Source organism: Apodemus sylvaticus, chromosome 11 (genome assembly GCF_947179515.1).
Source record: "Apodemus sylvaticus chromosome 11, mApoSyl1.1, whole genome shotgun sequence".
Classification (NCBI taxonomy): Eukaryota; Metazoa; Chordata; class Mammalia; order Rodentia; family Muridae; genus Apodemus; species Apodemus sylvaticus.
Genome location: NC_067482.1, coordinates 106,618,742 through 106,637,305, shown reverse-complemented (window position 1 = coordinate 106,637,305; position 18,564 = coordinate 106,618,742). Strand labels below are relative to the sequence as shown.

The window sequence follows — 18,564 nt, the reverse complement described above, 5'->3', positions numbered from 1 at the left end:
GAGTACAGTACACGTCCCTCCACAGCACTGTGAATACATACACCTCCCTCCACAGCACTGTGAGTACATACACCTCCCTCCACAGCACTGTGAGTACAATACACCACCCTCCACAGCACTGTGAGTACATACACCTCCCTCCACAGCACTGTGAGTACATACACCTCCCTCCACAGCACTGTGAGTGCATACACCTCCCTCCACAGCACTGTGAGTACATAAACCTCCCTCCACAGCACTGTGAGTACATACACCTCCCTCCACAGCATGTGAGTACATACACCTCCCTCCACAGCACTGTGAGTATATACACCTCCCTCCACAGCACTGTGAGTACAATACACCTCCCTCCACAGCACTGTGAGTACATACACCTCCCTCCACAGCACTGTGAGTACATACACCTCCCTCCACAGCACCGTGAGTACATACACCTCCCTCCACAGCACTGTGAGTACATACACCTCCCTCCACAGCACTGTGAGTACATACACCTCCCTCCACAACACTGTGAGTACATACACCTCCCTCCACAGCACTGTGAGTACATACACCTCCCTCCACAGCATATGAGTACATACACCTCCCTCCACAGCACTGTGAGTACAGTACACCTCCCTCCACAGCACTGTGAGTACATACACCTCCCTCCACAGCACTGTAAGTACATACACCTCCCTCCACAGCACTGTGAGTACATACACCTCCCTCCACAGCATATGAGTACATACACCTCCCTCCACAGCACTGTGAGTACAGTACACCTCCCTCCACAGCACTGTGAGTACATACACCTCCCTCCACAGCACTGTAAGTACAATACACCTCCCTCCACAGCACTGTGAGTACATACACCTCCCTCCACAGCACTGTGAGTACATACACCTCCCTCCACAGCACTCTGAGTACAATACACCTCCCTCCACAGCACTCTGAGTAAAATACACCTCCCTCCACAGCACTGTGAGTACAATACACCTCCCTCCACAGCACTGTGAGTACATCCACCTCTCTCCGCAGCACTGTGAGTACATACACCTCCCTCCACAGCACTGTGAGTACATACACCTCCCTCCACAGCACTGTGAGTACATACACCTCCCTCCAGAGCACTCTGAGTACATACACCTCCCTTCACAGCACTGTGAGTACAATACACCTCCCTCCACAGCACTGTGAGTACATACACCTCCCTCCACAGCATGTGAGTACATACACCTTCCTCCACACCATGTGAGTACAGTACACCTCCCTCCACAGCACTGTGAGTACATACACCTCCCTCCACACCATGTGAGTACATACACCTCCCTCCACAGCACTGTGAGTACCGTACACCTCCCTCCACAGCATGTGAGTACATACACCTCCCTCCACAGCACTGTGAGTACAATACACCTCCCTCCACAGCACTGTGAGTACATACACCTCCCTCCACAGCATGTGAGTACATACACCTCCCTCCACAGCACTGTGAGTACAATACACCTCCCTCCACAGCACTGTAGTACATACACCTCCCTCCACAGCATGTGAGTACATACACCTCCCTCCACAGCACTGTGAGTACAATACACCTCCCTCCACAGCACTGTGAGTACATACACCTCTCTCCACAGCATGTGAGTACATACACCTCCCTCCACAGCATGTGAGTACATACACCTCCCTCCACAGCACTGTGAGTACATACACCTCCCTCCACAGCACTGTAAGTACATACACCTCCCTCCACAGCACTGTGAGTACATACACCTCCCTCCACAGCACTGTAAGTACAATACACCTCGCTCCACAGCACTGTGAGTACATACACCTCCCTCCACAGCACTGTGAGTACATACACCTCCCTCCACAGCAACGTGAGTACATACATCTCCCTCCACAGCACTCTGAGTACAATACACCTCCTTCCACAGCACTCTGAGTACAATACACCTCCCTCCACAGCACTGTGAGTACAATACACCTCCCTCCACAGCACTGTGAGTACATACACCTCTCTCTGCAGCACTGTGAGTACATATACCTCCCTCCACAGCACTGTGAGTACATACACCTCCCTCCACAGCACTGTGAGTACATACACCTCCCTCCACAGCACTGTGAGTACATACACCTCCCTCCACAGCACTGTGAGTACATACACCTCCCTCCACAGCACTGTGAGTACATACACCTCCCTCGACAGCACTCTGAGTACAATACACCTCCCTCCACAGCACTCTGAGTATATACACCTCTCTCCACAGCACTGTGAGTACATATACCTCCCTCCACAGCACTGTGAGTACATACACCTCCCTCCACAGCACTGTGATTACATACACCTCCCTCCACAGCACTGTGAGTACATACACCTCCCTCCACAGCACTGTGAGTACATACACCTCCGACCACAGCACTGTGAGTACAATACACCTCCCTCCACAGCACTGTGAGTACATACACCTCCCTCCACAGCATGTGAGTACATACACCTTCCTCGACACCATGTGAGTACAGTACACCTCCCTCCACAGCACTGTGAGTACATACACCTCCCTCCACACCATGTGAGTACATACACCTCCCTCCAAAGCACTGTGAGTACCGTACACCTCCCTCCACAGCATGTGAGTACATACACCCCCTCCACAGCACTGTGCGTACCGTACACCTGCCTCCACAGCACTGTGAGTACATACACCTCCCTCCACAGCACTGTGAGTACATACACCTCCCTCCACAACACTGTGAGTACATACACCTCCCTCCACAGCACTGTGAGTATATACACCTCCCTCCACACCATGTGAGTACATACACCTCCCTCCACAGCACTGTGAGTACATACACCTCCCTCTACAGCACTGTGTGTACAATACACCTCCTTCCACAGCACACTGAGTACATACACCTACCTCCACAGCACTGTGAGTACATACACCTCCCTCCACAGCACTGTGAGTACATACACCTCCCTCCACAGCACTGTGAGTACATACACCTCCCTCCACAGCACTGTGAGTACTTTCACCTCCCTCCACAGCACTGTGAGTACAATACACCTACCTTCACAGCAGTGTGAGTACATACACCTCCCTCCACTGCATGTGAGTACATACACCTCCCTCCACAGCACTGTGAGTACAATACACCTCCCTCCACAGCACTGTGAGTACATACACCTCCCTCCACAGCATGTGAGTACATACACCTCCCTCCACACCATGTGAGTACATACACCTCCCTCCACACCATGTGAGTACATACACCTTTCTCCACAGCACTGTGAGTACCGTATACCTCCCTCCACAGCATGTGAGTACATACACTTCCCTCCACACCATGTGAGTACATACACCTCCCTCCACAGCACTGTGAGTACCGTATACCTCCCTCCACACTATGTGAGTACATACACCTCCCTCCACAGCACTGTGAGTACATACACCTCCCTCCACAGCACTGTGAGTACATACACCTCCCTCCACAGCACTGTGAGTACAGTACACCTCCCTCCACAGCACTGTGAATACATACACCTCCCTCCACAGCACTGTGAGTACATACACCTCCCTCCACAGCACTGTGAGTACATACACCTCCCTCCACAGCACTGTGAGTACAATACACCTCCCTCCACAGCACTGTGAGTACATACACCTCCCTCCACAGCACTGTGAGTACAATACACCTTCCTCCACACCATGTGAGTACAGTACACCTCCCTCCACAGCACTGTGAGTACATACACCTCCCTCCACAGCATGTGAGTACATACTCCTCCCACCACATCACTGTGAGTACCGTACACCTCCCTCCACAGCATGTGAGTACATACACCTCCCTCCACAGCACTGTGAGTACATACACCTCCCTCCACAGCACTGTGAGTACATACACCTCCCTCCACAGCACTGTGAGTACATACACCTCCCTCCACAGCACTGTGAGTACATATACCTCCCTCCACAGAACTGTGAGTACAATACACCTCCCTCCACAGCACTGTGAGTACAGTACACGTCGCTCCACAGCACTGTGAATACATAAACCTCCCTCCACAGAACTGTGAGTACATACACCTCCCTCCACAGCACTGTGAGTACATACACCTCCCTCCACAGCACTGTGAGTACATACACCTCCCTCCACAGCACTGTGAGTACAATACACCTCCCTCCACAGCACTGTGAGTACATACACCTCCCTCCACAGCACCGTGAGTACATACACCTCCCTCCACAGCACTGTGAGTATATACACCTCTCTCCACAGCACTGTGATTACATACACCTCCCTCCACAGCACTGTGAGTACATACACCTCCCTCCACAGCACTGTGAGTACATACACCTCCCTCCACAGCACTGTGAGTACATACACCTCCCTCCACAGCATGTGAGTACATACACCTCCATCCACACCATGTGAGTACAGTACACCTCCCTCCACAGCACTGTGAGTACATACACCTCCCTCCACAGCACTGTAAGTACATACACCTCCCTCCACAGCACTGTGAGTACATACACCTCCCTCCACAGCACTGTAAGTACAATACACCTCCCTCCACAGCACTGTGAGTACATACACCTCCCTCCACAGCACTGTGAGTACATACACCTCCCTCCACAGCACTGTGAGTACATACACCTCCCTCCACAGCACTCTGAGTACAATACACCTCCTTCCACAGCACTCTGAGTACAATACACCTCCCTCCACAGCACTGTGAGTACAATACACCTCCCTCCACAGCACGGTGAGTACATACACCTCCCTCCACAGCACTGTGAGTACATACACCTCCCTCCACAGCACTCTGAGTACAATACACCTCCCTCCACAGCACTCTGAGTATATACACCTCTCTCCACAGCACTATGAGTACATATACCTCCCTCCACAGCACTGTGAGTACATACACCTCCCTCCACAGCACTGTGATTACATACACCTCCCTCCACAGCACTGTGAGTACATACACCTCCCTCCACAGCACTGTGAGTACATACACCTCCGACCACAGCACTGTGAGTACAATACACCTCCCTCCACAGCACTGTGAGTACATACACCTCCCTCCACAGCATGTGAGTACATACACCTTCCTCGACACCATGTGAGTACAGTATACCTCCCTCCACAGCACTGTGAGTACATACACCTCCCTCCACAGCACTGTGAGTACATACACCTCCCTCCACAGCACTGTGAGTACATACACCTCCCTCCACAGCACTGTGAGTACCGTACACATGCCTCCACAGCACTGTGAGTACATACACCTCCCTCCACAGCACTGTGAGTACATACACCTCCCTCCACAACACTGTGAGTACATACACCTCCCTCCACAGCACTGTGAGTACAATACACCACCCTCCACAGCACTGTGAGTACATACACCTCCCTCCACAGCACTGTGAGTACATACACCTCCCTCCACAGCACTGTGAGTACATACACCTCCCTCCACAGCACTGTGAGTACATACACCTCCCTCCACAGCACTGTGAGTACATACACCTCCCTCCACAGCACTGTGAGTACATTCACCTCCCTCCACAGCATGTGAGTACATACACCTCCCTCCACACCATGTGAGTACATACACGTCCCTCCACACCATGTGAGTACATATACCTTTCTCCACAGCACTGTGAATACCGTAAACCTCCCTCCACAGCATGTGAGTACATACACCTCCCTCCACACCATGTGAGTACATACACCTCTTTCCACAGTACTGTCAGTACCGTACACCTCCCTCCACAGCATGTGAGTACTTATACCTCCCTCCACAGCACTGTGAGTACCGTATACCTCCCTCCACACCATGTGAGTACATACACCTCCCTCCACAGCACTGTGAGTACATACACCTCCCTCCACAGCACTGTGAGTACATAAACCTCCCTCCACAGCACTGTGAGTACATACACCTTTCTCCACAGCACTGTGATTACAATACACCTCCCTCCACAGCACTGTGAGTACATACACCTCCCTCCACAGCACTGTGAGTACATACTCCTCCCTCCACAGCACCGTGAGTACATACACCTCCCTCCACAGCACTGTGAGTACATACACCTCCCTCCACAGCACTGTGAGTACATACACCTCCCTCCACAACACTGTGAGTACATACACCTCCCTCCACAGCACTGTGAGTACATACACCTCCCTCCACAGCATATGAGTACATACACCTCCCTCCACAGCACTGTGAGTACAGTACACCTCCCTCCACAGCACTGTGAGTACATACACCTCCCTCCACAGCACTGTAAGTACAATACACCTCCCACCACAGCACTGTGAGTACATACACCTCCCTCCACAGCACTGTGAATACATACACCTCCCTCCACAGCACTGTGAGTACATACACCTCCCTCCACAGCACTGTAAGTACAATACACCTCCCTCCACAGCACTGTGAGTACATACACCTCCCTCCACAGCACTGTGAATACATACACCTCCCTCCACAGCACTGTGAGTACATACACCTCCCTCCACAGCACTCTGAGTACAATACACCTCCCTCCACAGCACTCTGAGTACAATACACCTCCCTCCACAGCACTGTGAGTACAATACACCTCCCTCCACAGCACTGTGAGTACATCCACCTCTCTCCGCAGCACTGTGAGTACATACACCTCCCTCCACAACACTGTGAGTACATACACCTCCCTCCACAGCACTGTGAGTACATATACCTCCCTCCACAGCACTCTGAGTACATACACCTCCCTTCACAGCACTGTGAGTACAATACACCTCCCTCCACAGCACTGTGAGTACATACACCTCCCTCCACAGCATGTGAGTACATACACCTCCCTCCACAGCACTGTGAGTACAATACACCTCCCTCCACAGCACTGTGAGTACATACACCTCCCTCCACAGCACTGTGAGTACATACACCTCCCTCCACAGCACTGTGAGTACATACACCTCCCTCCACAGCACTGTGAGTACATACACCTCCCTCCACAGCACTGTGAGTACATACACCTCCCTCCACAGCACTGTGAGTACAATACACCTCCCTCCACAGCACTGTGAGTACATACACCTCCCTCCACACCATGTGAGTACATACACCTCCCTCCACACCATGTGAGTACATACACCTTTCTCCACAGCACTGTGAGTACCGAAAACCTCCCTCCACAGCATGTGAGTACATACACCTCCCTCCACACCATGTGAGTACATACACCTCCCTCCACAGCACTGTCCGTACTGTACACCTCCCTCCACAGCATGTGAGTACATACACCTCCCTCCACAGCACTGTGAGTACCGTATACCTCCCTCCACACCATGTGAGTACATACACCTCCCTCCACAGCACTGTGAGTACATACACCTCCCTCCACAGCACTGTGAGTACATACACCTCCCTCCACTGCACTGTGAGTACATACACCTTTCTCCACAGCACTGTGATTACAATACACCTCCCTCCACAGCACTGTGAGTACATACACCTCCCTCCACAGCACTGTGAGTACATACACCTCCCTCCACAGCACTGTGAGTACAGTACACGTCCCTCCACAGCACTGTGAATACATACACCTCCCTCCACAGCACTGTGATTACATACACCTCCCTCCACAGCACTGTGAGTACAATACACCACCCTCCACAGCACTGTGAGTACATACACCTCCCTCCACAGCACTGTGAGTACATACACCACCCTCCACAGCACTGTGAGTACAATACACCTCCCTCCACAGCACTGTGAGTACAGTACACCTCCCTCCACAGCACTGTGATTATATACACCTCCCTCCACAGCACTGTGAGTACATACTCCTCACTCCACAGCACTGTGAGTACAGTACACCTCCCTCCACAGCACTGTGAATACATACACCTCCCTCCATAGCACTGTGAGTACATACACCTCCCTCCACAGCACTGTGAGTACAATACACGTTCCTCCACAGCACTGTAAGTACATACACCTCCCTCCACAGCACTGTGAGTACAATACACCTCCCTCCACAGCACTCTGAGTACATACACCTCCCTCCACAGCACTGTGAGTACATACACCACCCTCCACAGCACTGTGATTACATACACCTCCCTCCACAGCACTGTGAGTACATACACCTCCCTCTACAGCACTGTGAGTACATACACCTCCCTCCACACCACTGTGAGTACATACACCTCCCTCCACAGCACTGTGAGTACATACACCTCCCTCCACAGCACTGTGATTACGTACACCTCCCTCCACACCACTGTGAGTACATACACCTCCCTCCACACCACTGTGAGTACATACACCTCCCTCCACAGCACTGTGAGTACATACACCTCCCTCCACAGCACTGTGAGTACATACACCTCCCTCCACAGCACTGTGAGTACATACACCTCCCTCCACAGCACTGTGAGTACAGTACACGTGCCTCCACAGCACTGTGAATACATACACCTCCCTCCACAGCACTGTGAGTACATACACCTCCCTCCACAGCACTGTAAGTACATACACCTCCCTCCACAGCACTGTGAGTACATACACCTCCCTCCACAACACTGTGAATACATACACCTCCCTCCACTGCACTGTGAGTACATACACCTCCCTCCACAGCACTCTGAGTACAATACACCTCCCTCCACAGCACTCTGAGTACAATACACCTCCCTCCACAGCACTGTGAGTACAATACACCTCCCTCCACAGCACTGTAAGTACATCCACCTCTCTCCGCAGCACTGTGAGTACATACACCTCCCTCCACAGCACTGTGAGTACTTACACCTCCCTCCACAGCACTGTGAGTACATACACCTCTCTCCGCAGCACTGTGAGTACATACACCTCCCTCCACTGCACTCTGAGTACAATACACCTCCCTCCACAGCACTCTGAGTACAATACACCTCCCTCCACAGCACTGTGAGTACATACACCTCCTGCCACAGCATGTGAGTACATACACCTTCCTCCACACCATGTGAGTACAGTACACCTCCCTCCACAGCACTGTGAGTACATACACCTCCCTCCACACCATGTGAGTACATACACCTCCCTCCACAGCACTGTGAGTACCTTACACCTCCCTCCACAGCATGTGAGTACATACACCTCCCTCCACAGCACTGTGAGTACCGTATACCTCCCTCCACAGCACTGTGAGTACATACACCTCCCTCCACAGCACTGTGAGTACATACACCTCCCTCCACAGCACTGTGAGTACATACACCTACCTCCACAGCACTGTGAGTACAATACACCTCCCTCCACAGCACTGTGAGTACATACACCTCCCTCCACAGCACTGTGAGTACATACACCTCCCTCCACAGCACTGTGAGTACAATACACCTGCCTCCACAGCACTGTGAGTACATACACCTCCCTCCACAGCACTGTGAGTACAGTACACGTCCCTCCACAGCACTGTGAATACATACACCTCCCTCCACAGCACTGTGAGTACATACACCTCCCTCCACAGCACTGTGAGTACAATACACCACCCTCCACAGCACTGTGAGTACATACACCTCCCTCCACAGCACTGTGAGTACATACACCTCCCTCCACAGCACTGTGAGTACATACACCTCCCTCCACAGCACTGTGAGTACAATATACCACACTCCACAGCACTGTGAGTACATACGCCTCCCTCCACAGCACTGTGAGTACATACACCTCCCTCCACAGCACTGTGAGTACATACTCCTCACTCCACAGCACTGTGAGTACAGTACACCTCCCTCCACAGCACTGTGAATACATACACCTCCCTCCACAGCACTGTGAGTACATATACCTCCCTCCACACCATGTGAGTACATACACCTCCCTCCACAGCACTGTAAGTACATACACCTCCCTCTATAGCACTTTGTGTACAATACACCTCCCTCCACAGCACTGTGAGTACATACTCCTCCCTCCACAGCATGTGAGTACATACACCTCCCTCCACACCATGTGAGTACATACACCTCCCTCCACACCATGTGAGTACATACACCTTTCTCCACAGCACTATGAGTACCGAAAACCTCCCTCCACAGCATGTGAGTACATACACCTCCCTCCACACCATGTGAGTACATACACCTCCCTCCACAGCACTGTCCGTACCGTACACCTCCCTCCACAGCATGTGAGTACATACACCTCCCTCCACAGCACTGTGAGTACCGTATACCTCCCTCCATACCATGTGAGTACATACACTTCCCTCCACAGCACTGTAGTACATACACCTCCCTCCACAGCATGTGAGTACATACACCTCCCTCTACAGCACTGTGAGTACATACACCTCCCTCCACAGCACTGTGAGTACATACACCTTTCTCCACAGCACTGTGATTACAATACACCTCCATCCACAGCACTGTGAGTACAAACACCTGCCTCCACAGCACTGTGAGTACATACACCTCCCTCCACAGCACTGTGAGTACAGTACACGTCCCTCCACAGCACTGTGAATACATACACCTCCCTCCACAGCACTGTGAGTACATACACCTCCCTCCACAGCACTGTGAGTACAATACACCACCCTCCACAGCACTGTGAGTACATACACCTCCCTCCACAGCACTGTGAGTACATACACCTCCCTCCACAGCACTGTGAGTACAATATACCACACTCCACAGCACTGTGAGTACATATGCCTCCCTCCACAGCACTGTGAGTACATACACCTCCCTCCACAGCACTGTGAGAACATACTCCTCACTCCACAGCACTGTGAGTACAGTACACCTCCCTCCACAGCACTGTGAATACATACACCTCCCTCCACAGCACTGTGAGTACATATACCTCCCTCCACAGCACTGTGAGTACATATACCTCCCTGCACACCATGTGAGTACATACACCTCCCTCCACAGCACTGTAAGTACATACACCTCCCTCTATAGCACTTTGTGTACAATACACCTCCCTCCACAGCACTGTGAGTACATACTCCTCCCTCCACAGCATGTGAGTACATACACCTCCCTCCACACCATGTGAGTACATACACCTCCCTCCACACCATGTGAGTACATACACCTTTCTCCACAGCACTGTGAGTACCGAAAACCTCCCTCCACAGCATGTGAGTACATACACCTCCCTCCACACCATGTGAGTACATACACCTCCCTCCACAGCACTGTCCGTACCGTACACCTCCCTCCACAGCATGTGAGTACATACACCTCCCTCCACAGCACTGTGAGTACCGTATACCTCCCTCCACACCATGTGAGTACATACACTTCCCTCCACAGCACTGTGAGTACATACACCTCCCTCCACAGCACTGTGAGTACATACACCTCCCTCCACAGCACTGTGAGTACGTACACCTTTCTCCACAGCACTGTGATTACAATACACCTCCCTCCACAGCACTGTGAGTACATACACCTCCCTCCACAGCACTGTGAGTACATACACCTCCCTCCACAGCACTGTGAGTACAGTACACGTCCCTCCACAGCACTGTGAATACATACACCTCCCTCCACAGCACTGTGAGTACATACACCTCCCTCCACAGCACTGTGAGTACAGTACACCACCCTCCACAGCACTGTGAGTACATACACCTCCCTCCACAGCACTGTGAGTACATACACCACCCTCCACAGCACTGTGAGTACAATACACCTCCCTCCACAGCACTGTGAGTACAGTACACCTCCCTCCACAGCACTGTGATTATATACACCTCCCTCCACAGCACTGTGAGTACATACTCCTCACTCCACAGCACTGTGAGTACAGTACACCTCCCTCCACAGCACTGTGAATACATACACCTCCCTCCATAGCACTGTGAGTACATACACCTCCCTCCACAGCACTGTGAGTACATACACCTCCCTCCACAGAACTGTGATTACGTACACCTCCCTCCACACCACTGTGAGTACATACACCTCCCTCCACACCACTGTGAGTACATACACCTCCCTCCACAGCACTGTGAGTACATACACCTCCCTCCACAGCACTGTGAGTACATACACCTCCCTCCACAGCACTGTGAGTACATACACCTCCCTCCACAGCACTGTGAGTACAGTACACGTGCCTCCACAGCACTGTGAATACATACACCTCCCTCCACAGCACTGTGAGTACATACACCTCCCTCCACAGCACTGTAAGTACATACACCTCCCTCCACAGCACTGTGAGTACATACACCTCCCTCCACAACACTGTGAATACATACACCTCCCTCCACAGCACTGTGAGTACATACACCTCCCTCCACAGCACTCTGAGTACAATACACCTCCCTCCACAGCACTCTGAGTACAATACACCTCCCTCCACAGCACTGTGAGTACAATACACCTCCCTCCACAGCACTGTGAGTACATCCACCTCTCCGCAGCACTGTGAGTACATACACCTCCCTCCACAGCACTGTGAGTACATACACCTCCCTCCACAGCACTGTAAGTACATCCACCTCTCTCCGCAGCACTGTGAGTACATACACCTCCCTCCACAGCACTGTGAGTACTTACACCTCCCTCCACAGCACTGTGAGTACATACACCTCCCTCCACAGCATGTGAGTACATACACCTCCCTCCACTGCACTCTGAGTACAATACACCTCCCTCCACAGCACTCTGAGTACAATACACCTCCCTCCACAGCACTGTGAGTACATACACCTCCCTCCACAGCACTGTGAGTACATACGCCTCCCTCCACAGCACTGTGAGTACATACACCTCCCTCCACAGCACTGTGAGTACATACACCTCCCTCCACAGCACTGTGAGTACATACACCTCCCTCCACAGCACTGTGAGTACATACTCCTCCCTCCACAGCACTGTGAGTACATACGCCTCCCTCCACAGCACTGTAAGTACATACACCTCCCTCTATAGCACTGTGTGTACAATACACCTCCCTCCACAGCACTGTGAGTACATACTCCTCCCTCCACAGCACTGTGAGTACATACACCTCCCTCCACAGCACTGTGAGTACATACACCTCCCTCCACAGCACTGTGAGTACATACACCTCCCTCCACAGCACTGTGAGTACATACACCTCCCTCCACAGCACTGTGAGTACATACACCTCCCTCCACAGCACTGTGAGTACATACACCTCCCTCCACAGCATGGGAGTACATACACCTCCCTCCACACCATGTGAGTACATACACCTCCCTCCACACCATGTGAGTACATACACCTTTCTCCACAGCACTGTGAGTACCGTAAACCTCCCTCCACAGCATGTGAGTACATACACCTCCCTCCACACCATGTGAGTACATACACCTCCCTCCACAGCACTGTCAGTACCGTACACCTCCCACCACAGCATGTGAGTACATACACCTCCCTCCACAGCACTGTGAGTACCGTATACCTCCCTCCACACCATGTGAGTACATACACCTCCCTCCATAGCACTGGGAGTACATACACCTCCCTCCACACCATGTGAGTACATACACCTCCCTCCACAGCACTGTGAGTACATACACCTCCCTCCACAGCACTGTGAGTACATACACCTCCCTCCACAGCACTGTGAGTACATACACCTTTCTCCACAGCACTGTGATTACAATACACCTCCATCCACAGCACTGTGAGTACATACACCTGCCTCCACAGCACTGTGAGTACATACACCTCCCTCCACAGCACTGTGAGTACAGTACACATCCCTCCACAGCACTGTGAATACATACACCTCCCTCCACAGCACTGTGAGTACATACACCTCCCTCCACAGCACTGTGAGTACAATACACCACCCTCCACAGCACTGTGAATACATACACCTCCCTCCACAGCACTGTGAGTACAGTACACGTCCCTCCACAGCACTGTGAATACATACACCTCCCTCCACAGCACTGTGAGTACATACACCTCCCTCCACAGCACTGTGAGTACAATACACCACCCTCCACAGCACTGTGAGTACATACAACTCCCTCCACAGCACTGTGAGTACATAGACCTCCCTCCACAGCACTGTGAGTACATACACCTCCCTCCACAGCACTGTGAGTACAATACACCACCCTCCACAGCACTGTGAGTACATACGCCTCCCTCCACAGCACTGTGAGTACAATACACCTCCCTCCACAGCACTGTGAGTACAGTACACCTCCCTCCACAGCACTGTGATTACATACACCTCCCTCCACAGCACTGTGAGTACATACTCCTCACTCCACAGCACTGAGAGTACAGTACACCTCCCTCCACAGCACTGTGAATATATACACCTCCCTCCACAGCACTGTGAGTACATATACCTCCCTCCGCAGCACTGTGAGTACATATACCTCCCTCCACACCATGTGAGTACATACACCTCCCTCTATAGCACTGTGTGTACAATACACCTCCCTCCACAGCACTGTGAGTACATTCTCCTCCCTCCACAGCACTGTGAGTACATACACCTCCCTCCACAGCACTGTGAGTACATACACCTCCCTCCACAGCACTGTGAGTACATACACCTCCCTCCACAGCACTGTGAGTACATACACCTCCCTCCACAGCACTGTGAGTACATACACCTCCCTCCACAGCACTGTGAGTACAATACACCTCCCTCCACAGCACTGTGAGTACATACACCTCCCTCCACAGCATGGGAGTACATGCACCTCCCTCCACACCATGTGAGTACATACACCTCCCTCCACACCATGTGAGTACATACACCTTTCTCCACAGCACTGTGAGTACCGTAAACCTCCCTCCACAGCATGTGAGTACATACACCTCCCTCCACACCATGTGAGTACATACACCTCCCTCCACAGCACTGTCAGTACCGTACACCTCCCTCCACAGCATGTGAGTACATACACCTCCCTCCACAGCACTGTGAGTACCGTATACCTCCCTCCACACCATGTGAGTACATACACCTCCCTCCACAGCACTGTGAGTACATACACCTCCCTCCAAAGCACTGTGAGTACATACACCTCCCTCCACAGCACTGTGAGTACATACACCTCCCTCCACAGCACTGTGAGTATAATACACCTCCCTCCACAGCACTGTGAGTACATACACCTCCCTCCACAGCACTGTGAGTACATACACCTCCCTCCGCAGCACTGTGATTACATACACCTCCCTCCACAGCACTGTGAGTACATACACCTCCCTCCACAACACTGTGAGTACATACACCTCCCTCCACACCACTGTGAGTACATACACCTCCCTCCACAGCACTGTGAGTACATACACCTCCCTCCACAGCACTGTGATTACATACACCTCCCTCCACAGCATATGAGTACATACACCTCCCTCCACACCATGTGAGTACATACACCTCCGTCCACAGCACTGTGAGTACATACACCTCCCTCCACAGCACTGTGAGTACAATACACCTCCCTCCACAACACTGTGAGTACATACACCTCCCTCCACAGCACCGTGAGTAAATACACCTCCCTCCACAGCACTGTGAGTACATACACCTCCCTACACAGCACTGTGAGTACATACACCTCCGACCACAGCACTGTGAGTACATACACCTCCCTCCACAGCACTGTGAGTACATACACCTCCCTCCACAGCACTGTGAGTACATACACCTTCCTCGACACCATGTGAGTACATACACCTCCCTCCACACCATGTGAGTACAATACACCTCCCTCCACAGCACTGTGAGTACATACACCTCCCTCCACAGCACTGTGAGTACATACACCTCCCTCCACAGCATGTGAGTACATACACCTCCCTCCACAGCACTGTGAGTACAATACACCTCCCTCCACAGCACTGTGAGTACATACACCTCCCTCCACAACACTGTGAGTACATACACCTCCCTCCAGAGCACTGTGAGTATATACACCTCCCTCCACACCATGTGAGTACATACACCTCCCTCCACAGCACTGTGAGTACAATACACCTCCCTCTACAGCACTGTGTGTACAGTACACCTCCTTCCACAGCACTGTGAGTACATACACCTCCCTCCACAGCCCTGTGAGTACATATACCTCCCTCCACAGCACTGTGAGTACATACACCTCCCTCCACAACACTGTGAGTACATACACCTCCCTCCACAGCACTGTGAGTATATACACCTCCGTCCACACCATGTGAGTACATACACCTCCCTCCACAGCACTGTGAGTACATACACCTCCCTCTACAGCACTGTGTGTACAATACACCTCCTTCCACAGCACTGTGAGTACATACATCTCCCTCCACAGCACTGTGAGTACATACACCTCCCTCCACAGCACTGTGAGTACATACACCTCCCTCCACAGCACTGTGAGTACATACACCTCCCTCCACAGCACTGTGAGTACAATACACCTCCCTCCACAGCACTGTGAGTACATACACCTCCCTCCACTGCATGTGAGTACATACACCTCCCTCCACAGCACTGTGAGTACAATACACCTCCCTCCACAGCACTGTGAGTACATACACCTCCCTCCACAGCATGTGAGTACATACACCTCCCTCCACACCATGTGAGTACATACACCTCCCTCCACACCATGTGAGTACATACACCTTTCTCCACAGCACTGTGAGTACCGTATACCTCCCTCCACAGCATGTGAGTACATACACTTCCCTCCACACCATGTGAGTACATACACCTCCCTCCACAGCACTGTGAGTACCGTATACCTCCCTCCACACTATGTGAGTACATACACCTCCCTCCACAGCACTGTGAGTACATACACCTCCCTCCACAGCACTGTGAGTACATACACCTCCCTCCACAGCACTGTGAGTACATACAACTCCCTCCACAACACTGTGAGTACATACACCTTTCTCCACAGCACTGTGATTACAGTACACCTCCCTCCACAGCACTGTGAGTACATACACCTCCCTCCACAGCACTGTGAGTACATACACCTCCCTCCACAGCACTGTGAGTACAGTACACCTCCCTCCACAGCACTGTGAATACATACACCTCCCTCCACAGCACTGTGAGTACATACACCTCCCTCCACAGCACTGTGAGTACATACACCTCCCTCCACAGCACTGTGAGTACAATACACCTCCCTCCACAGCACTGTGAGTACATACACCTCCCTCCACAGCACTGTGAGTACAATACACCTTCCTCCACACCATGTGAGTACAGTACACCTCCCTCCACAGCACTGTGAGTACATACACCTCCCTCCACAGCATGTGAGTACATACACCTCCCACCACATCACTGTGAGTACCGTACACCTCCCTCCACAGCATGTGAGTACATACACCTCCCTCCACAGCACTGTGAGTACCGTACACCTCCCTCCACAGCACTGTGAGTACATACACCTCCGTCCACAGCACTGTGAGTACATACACCTCCCTCCACAGCACTCTGAGTACATACACCTCCCTCCACAGCACTGTGAGTACATACACCTCCCTCCACAGCACTGTGAGTACATACACCTCCCTTTACAGCACTGTGAGTACAATACACCTCCCTCCACAGCACTGTGAGTACATACACCTCCCTCCACAGCACTGTGAGTACCGTATACCTCCCTCCACACCATGTGAGTACATACACTTCCCTCCACAGCACTGTTAGTACATACACCTCCCTCCACAGCACTGTGAGTACATACACCTCCCTCCACAGCACTGTGAGTACATACACCTCCCTCCACAGCACTGTGAGTACATACACCTCCCTCCACAGCACTGTGAATACATACACCTCCCTCCACAGCACTGTGAGTACCGTACACCTCCCTCCACAGCACTGTGAGTACCGTACACCTCCCTCCACAGCACTGTGAGTACTGTACACCTCCCTCCACACCATGTGAGTACATACACCTCCCTCCACAGCACTGTGAGTACACACACCTCCCTCCACACCATTTGAGTACATACACCTCCCTCCACAGCACTGTGAGTACATACACCTCCCTCCACAGCACTGTCAGTACATATACCTCCCTCCACAGCACTGTCAGTACATACACCTCCCTCCACAGCACTGTCAGTACATACACCTCCCTCCACAGCACTGTGAGTACATACACCTCCCTCCACAGCACTGTGAGTACATACACCTCCCTCCACAGCACTGTGAGTACATACACCTCCCTCCACAGCACTGTGAGTACATACACCTCCCTCCACAGCACTGTGAGTACATACACCTTTCTCCACAGCATGTGAGTACATACACCTCCCTCCACAGCACTGTGAGTACATACACCTCCCTCCACACCATGTGAGTACATACACCTCCCTCCACAGCACTGTGAGTACATACACCTCCCTCCACAGCACTGTGAGTACATACACCTCCCTCCACAGCACTGTGAGTACATACACCTCCCTCCACAGCACTGTGAGTACAATACACCTCCCTCCACAGCATGTGAGTACATACACCTCCCTCCACAGCATGTGAGTACATACACCTCCCTCCACACCATGTGAGTACAATACACCTCCCTCCACAGCACTGTGAATACATACACC

At 52.0% G+C, this 18,564-nt stretch overlaps 2 protein-coding genes across 11 annotated transcripts in view; one reads left to right on the top strand and one right to left on the bottom strand.

Moving 5' to 3' along the window:
* Erlec1 (endoplasmic reticulum lectin 1) overlaps positions 1-18,564 on the top strand; it is a 71,528-nt gene that overhangs the window by 43,428 nt on the left and 9,536 nt on the right. The gene's annotated exons all lie outside the window — the stretch shown is intronic.
* LOC127695984 (keratin-associated protein 4-3-like) overlaps positions 1-18,564 on the bottom strand; it is a 46,444-nt gene that overhangs the window by 26,728 nt on the left and 1,152 nt on the right. Inside the window, exons 2-6 of one of the 9 annotated variants that reach the window (XM_052198389.1) lie at positions 15,564-16,434; positions 12,441-12,891; positions 6,720-8,770; positions 6,055-6,506; positions 284-2,749 (exon numbers count right to left, since the gene is read on the bottom strand). Coding sequence is in view for 7 of the 9 variants with exons in the window: in XM_052198366.1 (XP_052054326.1) it covers positions 15,538-17,319 (1,782 nt within the window). In the remaining 2 variants the exon portion in view is untranslated. Of the gene's footprint in view, positions 1-283; positions 2,750-4,158; positions 6,507-6,719; positions 8,771-11,838; positions 11,869-12,440; positions 12,892-15,503; positions 17,364-18,564 lie in introns of those variants that run through there. The other 8 variants (XM_052198370.1, XM_052198372.1, XM_052198369.1 and 5 more) reach the window with 8 other exon arrangements.